Raw genomic sequence first — 15,140 nt, forward strand, 5'->3', positions numbered from 1 at the left:
CCTTCTTCACAGCTGATGACTGGAAAGCCGTCTGAGGAGCAGCAACAGGTTCAGAATTTGATGTAGTTCTACTGTCGGAATCTGACTGAACTGATATCATCAAATTATTATAATTAATATTATCTAATTTTCTGTTTTTGTGTGCAGTTCTCTTAGTGTTTGGTTGGCAGGACGTAACAGTTAGAGTGAAATGAATTCTTGTATATTTGCGTAACAGTTTAGTTGCATAAAATTCAAATAAGCCCCACAGAAAAAAAAAGTCACATAATAGACTAATTTCTCTCGATAATGACTTATTAATTGAGTTTGGTTACGTGGCTGATCAGTGATGGACATCGCTTAATTTTTCTTAAACCCTTGGACCTTAGAGTTATGATTTCAATATCTTAAGATTAGCAATGCAACTGTCTTAATTGTTATAAAACTACTTCTAATACAACTAACAATGATAGTAGTAACAGTAATATACGCCTAACTCGCCTCTTTTAAATTGTTTTCAGGAAAATATACTTAGTCTTAAAAAGCCCAACTTTTTTGGAAGCATCCATTTCAGAAAGAGCGAAAACCAATGAAGTTCAGATTAATTAAAACATTAATTATATCGTCTTAGGACTGTCTTTGTTTAAATACAGGTCCAGTCGGATTTACAAATCATGGCTTTTTGTTTTTACTGCATTTCACATACTGTCCCAACTTTTTATAGATATAGATAGAAACGTCTAATGATCTTTGTTTAATGAATGTGTAATAATCTCATTGTTAATGCAGGGTTGCAGCACCACATGTAACCTTAAATAACACTGGTTTGGCAGATGTGTGATCAAACGTAGGTGAATGTTTACAATTTACATATGATATAAATTGAGCTAATGACATAAAAACAATGTCCCATGTATATTATGCATGTGTGTTGTTCTTCTCTTGTCAACAGCAGTGATAATAATCCTTATTAATGCTTATTTTTCAGTAAGTGCAATAAATTATTCAGCAACTAAGCCCATAGGGTTTAGTAGGTTTTCTCTTTTGAGTATAACTTAAGGAAAGGTAATGAGGGGGAGGAGCCTGGTACTAACGAACAGGGCTCTCTCTCTCTCTCTGTCTCTCTCTCTCTCTCTCTCTGTCTCTCTCTCTCTCTCTCTCTCTCTCTCTCTCTCTGTTGTTTTTAGTCTCAGCGGCGCGTCACGTTCCACCTGCCGGACGGCTCTCAGGAGAGCTGCAGCGACAGTGGTCTGGGGGAGCACGAGCCGGTGAGTGGCGGCCCCCTGCTGTCACACCCGCTTCCCCTGGTGCAGCCGCAGGACGACTTCTACGAACAAGCCTCTCCGGACAAGAGGACTGAAGCTGACGGCAACTCTGACCCCAACTCAGGTGAGTCAGCTCCATCAGCTTTTTATTTCTGCCCAGCAGGGGGTGTGATCAAATGAGGGTCGGGGGGTGGGGGGCAGGGGTTAACAGCCCCACATGAGATTTAAATATAAATGAAAGCTCATGCAATCACCGTAAACAACGAAATATGAACATCTAGCAGGTTTCTGAACTTATTTAGATGCTCATGCTGTTTCTTCAGTGGGACATTCTCCTCTGTCAGACTTACAGAAACATAATTTAATGAATTGTTTGCTCTTCCAGGTGAGCGAAAAGCCACCACGAGCTATTACATCACCACTTAGTGTGCCAGAATATCACTGCTGTTGGAACAAATCCTCATATTTCCAAAACTTTACAGGAGAAGGAAAAAATGCACTTTACTTTTAATGTAAGTCAATGGAACCAGAATTTTTCATAGTAATTCTGGGACGTTTCTTTTGGTCCATTCTTCATGAAATTTACATACAATGTAAAGAACAACAGATTTTTTTCAAATGATGACAAAAACCGAATAACAGTAGGAAAATTGGAGATACGAGGTTTAGTTCCGACAGCAGCGAAATGAAACAGAACAGCGTGTGGGTCTGAGAACTGCTGCTTTAAGAATCATGGCTTGTAAAGATGTTGCTAACGGAGTTTAACTGGCTGTGTGTCTAGTGCTGTTTGGTAAAGTTTCATGAACATGCGTAAACCTTGCCTTCAGGTGATTTATAGCAATTCTGGTCCTCTGTTTTTGAGACATTCTCCTGTAATTGCAACCAAGACATCAGTCCTTGCCCAGAAAGTGATATATTTGTTGTGGCTCCTGATGAGGCGGCGATGCCAGCTGCCCATTCCGATGCCATAGCCTTTGCATCCTTACTGGCTCTATGCCTTATTTTATGTAATTGGAAATCAACCCCCCCCACACCCTCACACCCCCTCACACACCCTCACACCCACACACACACACACGCACCCAAACAAACACACACACACACGAAATGGGTAGGAGAGGTGACGGCATATTTAAAGCTCGAGAAGTTGAAATACTCAACCAGGAGATCCCATAAAGGTTCCATAAGGATTGGGAACCAGTTTTAGAGTTTCTGGTAAATAGAACTATGTATTTAGTCTTTAATTCATGGACAATCGCTATAATAGATGTTTTTTATTTATTTATTTATTTATTTATTTTCCCTTCTTCTTATATGTGTGTTTGCATAGGTGTGGCCTTGCTTATGTAAGATTGAACGTGTTGCACATTGTTTACATTCATAAAGTTAATAAACATATTAGAACAATAATAACACGATTGGAAAAATGTAACATCATGTTAAATTTAAACCGATAGCTGAAACTAAAAAGCTTACTTTGTGCTTTTAGTAAAATAATGAGCTGCGATCGTCCACTGAAACGGTCTGTGAGGAAAGGGTAAAGGCCGGTGGTCAGTAACGATGCTCCCAAACGATGCTTTCCACAGTGATTATGACTTAGAGGGACCAATACGAGGCCGAGAGCTTGTATGTACAATAATCCTGTTGCACACAAAGGCAGCCAGTTTAGCAGCATCGCCGAAAATAAAAGGAAAGCAGGAAAAATAGCGCCGTTTGTCTTCTGTGTCGCAGTCTGTCTGGAGCGTGTGTTTATTGTGTTTCTGTCCACCGAGCCGTTCTCAGGAGCTATGCAAAACCCTCCTCTGTGATTGGTCCAAAGTGTCTGAAAGTGTGCCAGATCATGTGGTAGTGACTGATTCAGAGACACGGTCTAAATCCTCCAATCTTTAGCAGCGCCCGCACACCTGCTTTGTCTCAGCCCGATGAATAAATGAAATCCAATAACGCAGGAGAGAAAGAGCTGGAGAGAGAGCGAGGGAAGGAAGGAGGGAGGCGGTTCTGAGTGAGAGGCATGAAAATTGTACTTTGTAATATGTGCAGTGTTTATAGTTTGTGCAGTAATTACCCTGTGGCAAAGGAGAAACTGTGTTTTATCCCTTTTACATACTTGCACACAGAGTTGCCGGTTTATTAGAAACGCCTACATTGTACACGCAACCGTTTTATCAGAAACACCACTGTATAGGTCCACTGAGGTGTGCTATTATAGACTGTAGCCCATGTGCTGCTCTACAGTTTATAACCCCGCTCTACCTTGTCCATCGGTTTGCTGTCATGGTCCAGAAACGATTTAGCTGGTGGACGGTTCTCAGCGCAGCACTGAGAGGTGGTGCACAGCCGTGTTGCTGGCTTCAGTGTCACTGCGAGGTTGACAGTGTTCCACCACCCAAAACTGTCCAGCCAAGAGTGGCTCCGGGATTAGAAACTGACCACTGATAAAGGTCAAGAGGACGGCGCAAATCTTGCACCAGCAGATGGGCTACAGTCTGTAATCGTAAACCTACAAAGTGCACCTATGTTAGAGGTGTTTCCGATTAAAAAGGCCACCGAGTGTGGGTAGGACTGACCACTCAGTGCCCGAGTTCAGCTGAGTTAAAAATGCAGATTAAGGGGAGTCTCCAACTGGGTTGCCATGTCCAAAATGAGATGTGAAAATCTTCAGCTTGAAGTCTAGCTCAAAGGGGAACTCCACCAGTGTTTTAAAATGTCTGTATTACTAAATCATTGAGACGTCATTCAGGGTGGTGTACAGTGGTGGGGTGGAAGCCTGGGGTGACACAAATAGAGCCATGCAAAACCACCAGTGAACCTACACGTGTCTTCAGAATGCGACAGTAGTAGTTAATCAGAAAAGATGCCTTTAAAGGTGATTCATATAGATTTATCTGAGTTTTCCAACCGTGAGGCGTCGAGGAACCAATCACAATCCAACTGTAAGAGGGGGTCATAGAGGTTCTGACGGGCTCCTTCAGGCCGAGAGGAGCTGAGACCCCTGAGCAGAACGTTCTGCGTTCTCCACGTCAATAAGAGTGAATCCGTGAGAACTGAGCAGCCTGGGTGTGTGTGTGTGTGTGTGTGTGTGTGTGTGTATATATGTATGTATGTATGTATAGATAGATAGATAGATAGATAGATAGACACAAAAACCTTGTATCTCCTTTTTTGACGTTTTTCAATTTTTGATATAATTTGAAAATACCTGTTCCCCTTTACACTGTATGTAAATTTCATGATGAATGGACTAAAAGAAGTGATGCAAAATGACGTCTGGTTCCATTGACTTACTTTAAAACTAAAGTATGTTTTTTCCTTCTCCTGTAAAGTTACAATTTTGGAGATACAATCTTTTCTTCTGACACTGAAACTTTACCATACTTTTAACTAAGAAATGAAAATGTGTATATTGTAAAGTTTATTTTTCCACAACTGCAGTTTCCGACTAGCCTAACGTGGTGGAAAGACCACAAGCCTGGCCACTGTGAGAATCTATACATTGTGTTTCTGCACTGTGACAAACAGTAAACATTAGGTTGACGCAGTGCTGGAGTTCTTATGGAGCTCGTTTTCTTGGTGAGGTGTTCGTACAGAGACGTGTGCATGTGTGCGCTTTCTCCTGCCGCTGCGTCTCTCGAGCAGTTTGGTCTCAACACCTATTTGATTTATTTGGAGATGATTTCCCTGTTGGGGTCTCACGCTGGAGATGATGTTTTTTTTTTTTTTGTATAAAACTATATATATGGAGCGCCGCTTCTGTGACCTACTTTACCCTGTGCTATCACACACACCTCAGACCTGAATGAGCAACTGCTTTACCCAAGGTCACAGCCAAGTGTGTGTGAGTGTAAGACGGACATCAGTGGGGCTGGATAGTGTTTTTCAATACCAATACCTGGACTTCAGTTCAGATTGTTGAACGATACTTTTTCAATACATTCCTTTAAAAGTAAGTGTGTGTGTGTGTGTGTGTGTGTGTGTGTGTGTGTGAACAAACATACTTATTGGCTCACTGAGGCTTATAGGTACTGAAATCTGGTACTGATCATACTAAAATGTTTCATAAGGAGAAATCTCTCTATTTTCTTTCTCTTCTAACAGAGCGACTGTGCACACTTTAAAGAAACGCTCGCTTGACTTTCAAACAGCATGTCAGCATTTTCCTTTCTAACTCCTCTGGACCATCGGTGGGTCCAAAACGCACTTGGTCATGTTCTCCATAACTTTCATATTCCATAAGCTCCATTCAGAAGCTGGGCGTCATGTGAGGCTGTAGCTCTTCTCTCCAGTCTAATAGACGGTGATGTCATTTTAAACCCTTATAATAAAAGAAGCTGAACTTTGTTTGTTTTTCTACTGAAAATCGACCCGTTTTTCCCCAAATCTGGGCTCTAAACTATAAACAGACGGCGTCTCTTCAGTAGAAAAGTTCAGCTTCTTTTATTATAAGGGTTTAAAATGACATCACCGTCTATTAGACTGGAGAGAAGAGCTACAGCCTCACACGACGCCCAGCTTCTGAATGGAGCTTATGGAATATGAACGTTATGAAGAACATGACCGAGTGCGGTTTGGACTCACCGGTGGTCCCGAGGAGTTGAAAAGGTTAAAAAGACCTGCTCATCGAATGTGACTAAAAACAAGGGTATTATGGAGAATTTGTCACCACTTTGCACCCTATTCTACTCGTATGGGAATACTTTACACTAGATGTTGCTGTTGGATGGTCAGTTCTGGATCACAAAGTCAGCCTGAAGGTTTTGGATGGAGCCGTTCCACTGCTCCACAGCCCAATGGTGAGGACAGCTTTATAGCACTCTAGCTGATGCATGCCGTGGGGCAGGGTGACCTAAGGCTTATGTGAAGCATATTCTATTGGCAGTGCATTTATTTGGAGATCATGCCAGCCGCTGAATGCCTGTGTCAGCAACTGGTGCATCTTAAAATAAGTGATTTGTCCGGGTAGAGTAGGTGTCTAGGTACTTTTGGACATACACTATATAGGTTTTATATGAGGCGGTATGGACGTATGGGTATCGTTAAACCCCTAAGTATAATTAAAGATCATGCAGCAGTTTATTGTTTGAGTGTATAAAGAAAAAAGAAGTTAACATTTCCACTCAGTTGTTGCGAAAACCTCAGTCATATGAATATATTTGAATATAAATGCACTCTTCGTCGTATATTATGTCTTATAATTATTGATACGAACTCTTGTATGTCGGAGATACTCCATAGCGTTTCTTACCGCTGTGTTAAAAGTGGAATATGGAACAGCGGGGCATGGCTCAAGTGTCTCCTTTTAATTTGATGAGAGACGGTGGGAGAGTCATTTGCATAAGGTTGGTGATAATTGCTCTTTTTAATGGAATTGATGGTGGTGTACACACCAATTATGTACAAGCTCTTAAGCCTGGTAATTAATTAGCACACAAACCCAGCGGTGCCATGGAGACCAGTGCTTAATCAAATATTGTACACACTCAGAGGGGCCGTAGTGGACCCACATGGCAGCTTCGATTAGAGGTCACTGTCAGACAGGATGACCGAATCAGATTTAGTTTCTTTCCCATTAGAGCGCTTTTAGAGTTGCTAACACAGGAAGCATGCGATACATGTCAATTTATCATTATTAAAGCAATAATCTTGCCATAAATCAAATTTTCACACTTTTCCTGTTGTCCCAAAGCATGACTACTGGAGCCAGGCCTTCAGTTTGAGCTAGAAATGTCAAAACTAGGTCAAAACGGGAGGGAAAAGCCCACCTCTATGCTGTGAGACTGCAGTGATTTGTTGGCACTAAGCTGGTGGTGATTGGTTTGAACGTTCATTGGCAGTTCTAGATTAAACTCAGATGTCTGACGCTTCTAAACAGTGTTCTGTATTTTACTTTAGCAGATATTTGACCTCGCGGCAGTTTCACAGTGACCCATTCAGTAGAGAGCACAGCTGTAGAGCTGCCGCTGCTGTTTTCCATTTCTATCAACCCACCGATTTGACTGCTGCTCGTATTCACCATCAGTGAGGCTTCTGGAACTTCCAGCACTTCTCACTACGTTTGTCCCGCCTGTTATAAATCAAAGCATAAATGACTGATTCCACTTTCACATCGCAGTTATGCTGATGGTTAATGTGATAAGTAAGACCAGCTGTTGAAGCTGTTGGTCGTAACCAGTCGAAGAGTTCGCTTATCTGCTTATACCGTCGTCACTCGACACTTGTTTTGACTACCAAGCCTAAGTATTATTTATGGTTGGTAGAATAAGACGAATTCAGTAGTTTGTTGAAAGAAAAAAGAATCAAACGAACTAAGAAATACGGGTGAAGTGCAGGTCATTTATTCCTTCTTGAGCATGGAGAATGCTTCCCAAAGGCCCTCGGGTAACACTCACACAGATACAGGGTTTATACACGTATTTTATACCCTCAGTAAGGGTGGGGTGATATCGCCCCACCTCTTGTTATTATCTCCTGATCTTATGATACCACCATTATGTCCAAATTGACATCCATACGTCTACCATATGGGGTTATGTGGAAATCTTCAAGTCCGGTATCATTTTTTTTTAAAAAGACACTGTACCAGGCACATCTTAGCACAGCTGCTGGTATTTTATCATCTTGGCTATTTGGCCCTGAAAGGTTCATAAGTTCGCTCGCCTCCTAAAAAGTGTTTTTCTTCTCTCTTAACAAGCTTAAGGAAGCTTGTTTTGGGGGACTTGCTCCAATGTGCTAGGCCATATTGTACTTATTGCATAATACAAGGTATTTTAATTTTGAGAATCTTTAATCTTTACATCAATACCATCCTGATTAATCCTTATGAAACGAGTAGTTCTGTAATAATTCGCTGAGTTTGAACACAGTCATGGTTCTATTGAATTAAAATGAAATAAAAATTAGGACGTTTATTTATAAGCTCCCGGAAATCATTAAGCAAGGGTTGCACATCTCCGTTCCTGGAGGGTTGGTGTCCAGGACATTTTGGTAATTTACCTGCCCAATCACACCTGATTACACCCATCTTTTAATGTCCTGGTTTAGCGTCAATGTTTGAGCAGGGGAAGCACCAAACTGTGCTGGAGACTTGCCCTCGAGGGCCAGAGTTGTGCACCCCTGCATTAGGCCCTCTCTGAAGGCCCCAGATGGATTAATCAAACCAGCTGTGCAGTCAAGTTGAGCATAGATGCTGTAATTTCCACCGTCACACCACGCCGTGAAGTTGGGAGGGGGAAAGCTAATGTGCTTTCTCTAAGACATGTAAAGCCAGCCAGCTTCTCAAACTGCTGCTAATGCAGTGTCGTTGTGCAGCTCAGCACGCTTGGAGGAGAGCACTAACCGCCAAATCAGTTGCGTCAGCGAACAAATGCCTGAATTTGCTTGCCTTGCTTTTGGCATTCAAGTGATGGAAATTTGCTCTCTTGGACTTTCAGGCATTTCTGAGGAAAAAACTCTCAATATCGTGACAAAAAAGTCCAACACTTAGATGGTTGCGCTGCTCTGGAGCATCAGATGATTTCTTCACATGCTGAGCTGTGCGGTACATGGTGTATGGTATGGATACCCACAGGGATCTTTGAATGTACACTATTGGACACGTTTGCTCTCTGAAGTTTTACATCTCTGGTTTTGCGTTGGGAGGTAATCTCAAATAGACTAGTCTGTGTGGATTCTGGCAGTACGTGACTGTAAACGTTTTCTGATTGTGGAGCTTAAATCAGTTCCTCCAGGTGAAAAGTTGGTATTTGTTCCTTTTCATAACCGAATGATTTAAAACAGAGCAGTAGAGTAAAAGCCTGGAGGCGAGGCAGGGTGTGTGGAGTCAGTACAGCTTAGAACAGATCATTTCAGTGGATTATGGTTCAGTTATGTTCCCTGACTAAAGGCAAGGAGATGGAGCCTTGAGGGTTCCACCCCAGTGACAGGAGGGGAACTGACCCAGAGACAGTCTAGTACCTTCATTTCTGAGAGTGAACAACCCCAATTCCAATGAAGTTGGGACATTGTGTAAAATATAAATAAAAACAAATACGATATTTAATGTTCATATTATTAAATATCTCGTCTTTGTAGTGTGTTCAATTGAATATCGGTTGAAAAGGATTTGCAAATCATTGTATTCTGTTTTTATTTGTTTTACACAACGTCCCAACTTCATTGGAATTGGGGTTGTAGAAGCTGCCATCAAATCTGGAATTATCTCACAACTTCAGTTTGAGAAGACAGAAGCTGAAGGATCAAACTTCAGACACCAAAAATGTCTCTGCTGGTTGATTACATGTGGAATAAATGGTGTAAATTCCACATTTCACCAAACTACCACATGAGGTGATGAGGTTTTTAACTTGCTGAAAAATATGGCCTGTCAGTCATTTGGAATTCCTCATTAGCTTTCAAAGCACGAAGTAAGATTTGCTCTTCCTGGGAAGAGACCCGGTGCAAGTCTAGTTCAGCAGCATCACGTCTATCAGGTGTGTCCAAGGTGAGGAAGGAGAAAAGTTAATATATAATCCACTTTCATGTTAGAAAATAATTAAGCATATAAAAAGGTCCATCTCTGCTCAGATAGGCTGTCAAAGTGCTGCTGCGAAGTTTATTTCTCTGAAGTTAAATACTGAAGGAGCCTTTGAAGTCTGGCTCCAGAGTTGGGTTAGCTTTCAGTTATTAGCTGAACCTGGTTTAATTATTTAATCAGCCCGTATACAGCGGCCACATTGGCTCGGCTTAAAAGAGACACGTCGACTGTCCTCGCTTTGATTAGCAGTAATTAACAGTAAGGTGGCGAGGCTGAAATATCGTAAGGGTCAAATTAAAGCAAGCTTTAGTGTAGGGCTGGGCCTGCATTAACACACACACACACACACACACACACACACACACATATATATATATATATATATATTTTAGTTGGTGGAAGGAAATCTCCAAAATATTAACTTTACAGTGAAAGAAAAAAAACTACTTTACTTTTTTACTTTTAATGTAAGTCAATGGAACTGAATGTTTTTCCAGGTCATTTTGGGTAATTTCACAATATAAAGGGCAACAGGTATTTTCAAATTATGTCAAACACTGAAAAATGTCAAAAATGCAAATAGAAGGTTTTTTTTTCCAGCCAGCAGCGAGATTACACACACACACACACACACACACACACACACACACACACACACACACACACACACACATATATATATGTATAGAGAGAGAGAGATATTTATTATTACTATTATTAATATTTATTCATATGTATTATTTTATTATTTATTATTTCTAATTTTCTATGTCAAACAATGAAAAATGTCAAAAATGGAAATAAGTTTTCTTCCCCAGACAGCAGAGAGAGAGAGAGAGAGAGAGAGATAAAAACTAGTTATTTAACAAGGAATCACAAATACTTTTGTCAGACATACCTTTATTAATTATTAAGATGCACATAATTGGGGTTCAGTTTGGCGCACATAGCTTGTGTGGAGTCAGTAGCAAAGCACTGCTGATAGAATGGGATGCTCTGGAACAGCCGCACATGGGCCTAAGACCACCATGAGTATAAAGCCCCCCCAGTGGGCTGTGTAGCTACTCTTTCAGAGTGTAATGGGATTATGTTACTTCTTACTTCCAGTAAAAAAGTAGCCTCACTACTCATTACTCTTATCCTGGAAAACCCACTTATACCAACCGTACAAGGTCTTCTTAGAGTACAGCCATGTCCGTATCCCTGCCTCTGAACAAAACACAGCCAGGAATGTTTGATGCCCTGTGAAATCTGAGAAACATCTGCCTTGAAATAAAATCTTTATACACAAAACGTTACAGAGCGAATGAAAATCGCGTGTTCCTGGTGAGGGTGGGGCTCTAGGTCACAGGTGTCACAGATATTTTGACTCATCAGTTCCATATTAGGATGATTAGATTTTGCAGTGGATTATTTGCTGTGTCACTCTAACAGTACGTATCTTATATGTTGTATTCATAGTATGATGTGTATATGTACATGTATATCATTCATAGATATATTTATAACTGTGTATATATTGTTCTTATAGTTATACACCGGTCAGGCATCACACTCTGACCACCTCCTCGTTTCTACACTGTCCACTTTATCAGCTCCACTTACTGTATAGCTGCACTCTGTAGTTCTATAGTTACAGACTGTAGTCCATCTGTTTCTCTGATACTCTGTTACCCTGTTCTTCAGTGGTCAGGACCCCCACGGACCCTCACAGAGCAGGTACTATTTGGGTGGTGGGTCATTCTCAGCACTGCATTAACCAGAACCAGAACCATCCCACCATGTAAAGCACCCATTAATCATGCAAACGGTTCTATTATGTGTTCATGCCTCTATGTAGAACCGACGTCTTTACTGAAGAACTCGTGAAGAACCATTTGTTTAAGAGTGCAGCGTAAAGCCTTCTCAGAACAGTACAGGCTGTTGCTGGTGGGACGAGGGGAGCAGCAAGTCTTTCCGAACCCTGACACTTTAACATTCATATCAAATTCCCTCCTCAACAGCAATGATCTTTTGGCTTTTTGGGAGATGCGCTACTTTCTTGAGGGAACAAAATGTGTTATTTTAGCTCCTTTTCACCACTTCAGCCACACGCGGCATGTCTGTGTTGGGTTCCTCCAAGCTCAGTGAATGAGTTGGTTGAACAGAACAGCCTGAATGTGGGAAACAGTGTGTTGCAGGCTCGCTCCCGCCTGCGCTCCACAATAGCGGCAGCGTGGATTGGCTTTTCATTTTTGCCGTAAGACATTTCGCTGCACTGAGAGCCTCGGCGCGGAAAGGCTTTGTGCACAGCGCACAAATCTTCCAATGCCCGTGCGCTTAGCTGATTCAGGAGGCACTCTTTTGTAAAAACGGGCCGGCGGATTAATTTGTCAGCTCCGTATGGTCTGTTCCGACCATGAGGGAACCGAGGAGCTGCAGTATTTTTTGTTTGCTGGTTGGTTTGTTTTTTTTATTGAATTAACCTTTTGATGTTGGAAGTGTTTGTCACATTCCTTTGATTCATTTCTTCTTGCGTTTAGTTCTTATTTACAGCAGGTCCACAATTACAGATGTTGCTTACCTTTTGGAATCGTCGCGTGAGGAGAAGCGAACAGGAGAAGGAGAAAAGGCTCGGGTTTGCGTTTGAACGCCGCTGACAGGCCTGTCGTTGTCAGTTTTGGGGAAAAGCTTAAAGAACACAGAGAAACGGGAAATGTGAAGAGGCTCCATTTGGGCTCGGCAGGAGATCCGGTGCGCTAAACGCTTCTATCTGCGCTGGTGTGAAGAGGTGTAGACTTCAAACGAAACTTCCCTCAAACAAAACATCCCTCAGAGACGCGCCGAGGCTGCTGCCCTTGGGGTCGCGAGATTGAAGACGTTATTTTTGGGGCTGCGTTTGAAAGCGGGCGCGTCAAATTTCAGTCACTGTCGTTGTTTTATTTTAGCCTAGAATTGTCCGCGCTGATGAAAACCGGCCCCTTTCGGTAATAACAGCCATCTCTGAGTCTGAGTTTGCATTTAATTAAAAAAACATGCATATCAGCTAATTAAAATGCCTTTCATCACACGGCGTTAAGCGAGCAGGGCCTGCACGCGCTGTTCACGGGTCAGTGCTTCCTGTTCTTTCTTCGTGTTCAACATATAATTATTGTCAGGAAATAAAGGTGATGCTGGATGTAAGCATATTCTTCTGATTCATCCTCGACGCCCTTTCGAACGTGCGATTAAACGCCAGCGCGTGCGGGCTACACCTGAGAGCCTTCTGTTGTAACAGTACAAAAAACCCGCTCAGTAAAATGCTATCCAGTTTCAACAAGCACTGAAATAATTAGCCACATTAATCCACCAGTTGCTATGCAGCAAATACTCACTTCACAAAGATTTAATTTATAATCTAATAACTTTGGGGTATAATTAGTGGGCATTCATTATTTAAATTCCCTTCCAATGCATGCACATAGACTCTACAGCCTCTCTGTTAATTTGCTATGAGCCCGGAGCTGTTTATTTATTGATATACATTTTAATACCTCAGGTTTGTGGTCTAGCTGGGGTCATTAATGATTAAGAAGCCAGAAGCGTCTGAAGTCCTTTTAGGGGTTTCTGGGTAACAGGCAGCATCTGCAAATCAGCCAGACCCCACACAACCTCTGAGAGACGCAGGGACGAGGAAAACGCTGGTGGGGTTTAATCGGTCAGGTGGGGCTTGGAGAGGATCGTCCACGCACCCTTCCCACTCGATTCGCTCATTTTCAGACCCGCGCCATTCCTGTACTGTCCCATTGCGTCATTTCCTATAGCGTTCCCACCTCATTTGGGAATAATTCCGTCTTTTCCACACCGTCCCTATATTCCCGTTCCCATACCATTTCAGCACCGCTGCACTTCTACACCCGTACCAAACCCACATCGCTGCTCTTGTCAAATCAGTCACAGCACACCATCCCCACACATCATCACTCATATTCCCACTCGTTTCATCTCATTTCCATATCACACCATTCCTGCTTTATTCCGACACCGTTCTTAACCCTTCCCATATCATTCTCTCACAGTTACGACACCATTCCCACTTCTCTCTCACACCGTTTCTGTACAATCCCATTGAAATTCTGCACTATTGGAATCAAGTCATCAACTCATCACCGAAGTTCTCGCTGTAGTGAGTATTATTGATATTACAGCAGACCAGTTAGCCTATGTCTTATAAAGCGGCGCCTCATGATTTGATTCAAGGAAACGATAATTGATATGGTTTATTTATTTATTTATTTATTTATTTATTTGAACATTACACTGAATGCACTAATGTGATGAGAAAAAGCCATGTGTAGTGTATACGGAGTACATGAAACACAGACAACGAAAACTGTGCATTTGTTTTTGTGGAAAGCCAGCAAAAAAAAAATCAATGCATATTTTATTACGTATTGATATAATTGTAATCGATCGTAATACAGGAAACCAGAAAACGACATCATTTGAGATGTGAATGTCTGAGTAACTACATGTCCTGGCAGACGAAATGAAACAGGCTTCACGTTGAGCGAGATTTATTTATCAAATTCGCAGAAGAAATTCAGAGGGAGGTAGATTTTAGAACCGGTTTCATAAAGCCTGATAGCCGATATCTTCCGATGATGGTGGTCGTCCAGATCCCTTTACCTGCTCCAGCCTTCCTCTATGAGATTTCTGTCCCGTGTCCAAATCTGCACTTTTATTGAATTTTCTCCGAAATGCGCGCTGCTCACTTGTTTGGCCGCGTTCGAGCTCATTCTAACACACACAATGCCTTTTCATTTCTAGTGAGCGCCGTTCTCCAACCTGGAAAAACAAAACAAAAAAAAGTTAAAAATGTAGTTTTTACACATTTTGTTAAAATTTGAGATGTTTTGAGGGAGAATCAGCTCTGTTATTATATATAATTCTTTTGGGACACCCTGTATTATAAAGCTGATCCAGCTGCCTTCAGATCCACGCCTGAACTCCAGCCTGAAACTCTGGAACCCGTAAACATCTCACCCCCCTGGGAAAATAACCTGTTTATCTGAAGCAGCTGTGGCCGGTGAGAGTTGGAAGCGAGCTTCGTAGGAAGGTGGATGTCCGGGAGGCGGACTGATGGCCATCGCCCGACAGCGAGGGATGTTCTTTCTCCTTCTTGATGTTTGAAATGTATTGTTATCAGAGTGTGAGGACGTATGAGTGTGTGAATGATGGGTTAGGGTAAAAACAAAACATCTGCCCGAGGAAAACAGAAGTGCAGCGCTGCAGGTTTGTGAGGGAGAACGTGGCAGAGATGGAGACGGTGATGCGCTCTGTGTGTTTGGTAGTTGTGTTTTTGAAGAGAACAGCCGGGATGATGCTGGTTAGCGATATGCTTTAAAAACAAGGCTTTGGCCTAAACC

The 15,140-nt window shown here is 42.0% G+C and overlaps 1 protein-coding gene across 2 annotated transcripts in view; it reads left to right on the forward strand.

Annotated features, from left to right (window-relative positions):
- Positions 1-15,140, forward strand: part of LOC108430850 (protocadherin-9) — a 492,739-nt gene that overhangs the window by 305,478 nt on the left and 172,121 nt on the right. For both annotated transcript variants that reach the window (XM_017703638.2, XM_017703639.2), the window contains one exon: positions 1,167-1,368. In XM_017703638.2, coding sequence (XP_017559127.2) covers positions 1,167-1,368 — 202 coding nt within the window. The remainder of the gene's footprint in view (positions 1-1,166; positions 1,369-15,140) is intronic.

Source organism: Pygocentrus nattereri, chromosome 30, assembly GCF_015220715.1.
Source record: "Pygocentrus nattereri isolate fPygNat1 chromosome 30, fPygNat1.pri, whole genome shotgun sequence".
Taxonomy (NCBI): Eukaryota; Metazoa; Chordata; class Actinopteri; order Characiformes; family Serrasalmidae; genus Pygocentrus; species Pygocentrus nattereri.